The sequence below is a fragment of the Aplysia californica genome, unplaced genomic scaffold (assembly GCF_000002075.1).
Source record: "Aplysia californica isolate F4 #8 unplaced genomic scaffold, AplCal3.0 scaffold00572, whole genome shotgun sequence".
In the NCBI taxonomy this organism is placed as follows: domain Eukaryota; kingdom Metazoa; phylum Mollusca; class Gastropoda; order Aplysiida; family Aplysiidae; genus Aplysia; species Aplysia californica.
Window position 1 is genome coordinate 486934 of NW_004797842.1, and position 1502 is coordinate 488435.

General features: G+C 36.4%; 1 protein-coding gene across 1 annotated transcript in view; it reads left to right on the forward strand.

Annotated features, from left to right (window-relative positions):
• LOC101852875 (alpha-1,3-mannosyl-glycoprotein 4-beta-N-acetylglucosaminyltransferase A) overlaps positions 1-1290 on the forward strand; it is a gene marked incomplete at its 3' end in the record, with an annotated part of 46173 nt that extends 44883 nt beyond the window's left edge. Inside the window, 1 exon segment of the mRNA XM_035972068.1 lies at positions 1215-1290. Within this exon segment, the coding sequence (XP_035827961.1) occupies positions 1215-1290 (76 nt within the window).
• Positions 1291-1502: the final 212 nt, after the last annotated feature.

The following is a 1502-nucleotide window of genomic DNA, read 5'->3' on the forward strand; positions in this document are numbered from 1 at the left end:
ACACACACACACACACACACACACACACACACACATCCCTTCCACACACACACACACACATACACACACACACACACACTACAGCTTACACACACACGCACTCACAAACACAATCTGGTTCATCCCGAATCTGTTTTGTCCTCCACGTTTTCTTCTGCTAAACGATTTTTGCGTCAGTTTGACACCCACTGCATTGATTTCACAGCCACACAAGCATACATGTCGCCTCAACGACCTAGGTGTCTCACCAAAAACACACAAAACGAAACAGAATAGGATATCGAACCAAGATATATCATCGTATTATCATTATCATTATTATCATTACTATTATCATTATTATTATTATCATTATTATTATCTAGCAGTAACAAAAAATGTTGACTTGGGATGAAGCGCTCTATGAAGATTGCTTAATTATTATTGTTGTTATTATCGTTATCATTATTTTTATAAGCATCATCATCATTATTATTGTTATTATTATTGTTATTATTATCTTGCAGTAACACAAAATGTTGACGTGGCGTGGACTTATTCAATAGAGATGAAAAAGGGGGAAAAGAAGAAAGCACGGAAACGGATGGCATAAATATAAAAAAAGCAAGAATTTTTAAAAGACTGAAAGAATGTTGAAGGGTTTAGAAATGTTTTAACGCATTCATATTTTTCCACAACAATTTTCTTTATAAATTTATATAAAATACTATAAATCTCCGTCAGGCGGGAAATGATGTTGTTCACAGCACTTCCCGCTTCTCACACACATTTTGCGTACGCATGTGACCTACACCGCAGCTCCGAAACGATACTTTTTAGTGGCAAAACTTGTTAGCCTGCAAGAAATTGATTTTTATAATCAACCTATTTTTTGCACTTAAATGTCCTCAAAACATGCGTTCAATGAACATAGAGTTGCGTTTAGCACAAAAAAATTACGGGCTAGCTTTAAAAAGCGATATTGCCCGATCTGTAAACGTTTTAAAATCTGCAAAAACCATCGACTGGGATTTTTCATGAGTATTTATGTAGGAAATTTCTAGAAAACGGTGTGCAGGTGTTTTAAAAAATAATAATCTGATAAGACGAATTGATATAAGTCGTCGTGCAAATGTTGGAGAATCTAGGTTCGATAGTTAAGGAGATATTTATTAACCAAACGTTTCGCCACGAATATTTGAACCCAATACAACTTGTTATTTCTCCTGTCCCAGATGGCGTACCAAGCAGAATCTGGACTACGCCTTTCTCATGCTGCAAGCCTACCAGAGAGGGAAATACTACATACAGGTGAGTGCCTTTTTTCCCTGCTTAAAACTTCTTTTTTTCTATTAAATCTATGAAGGGTTAACTTACTTTACTTTGCTTTTCCGATTCAGCGGCCGTCTGGGTGGTTGGCAGGTGCTCTGGTTTGGTTTGCTTCTGCTTTCCTATCAAACATCTATCGTCCTTATCTCCCCTTTTTCTTGTTTATGTTTGTTACTCTCTTGTAACACCTCTAA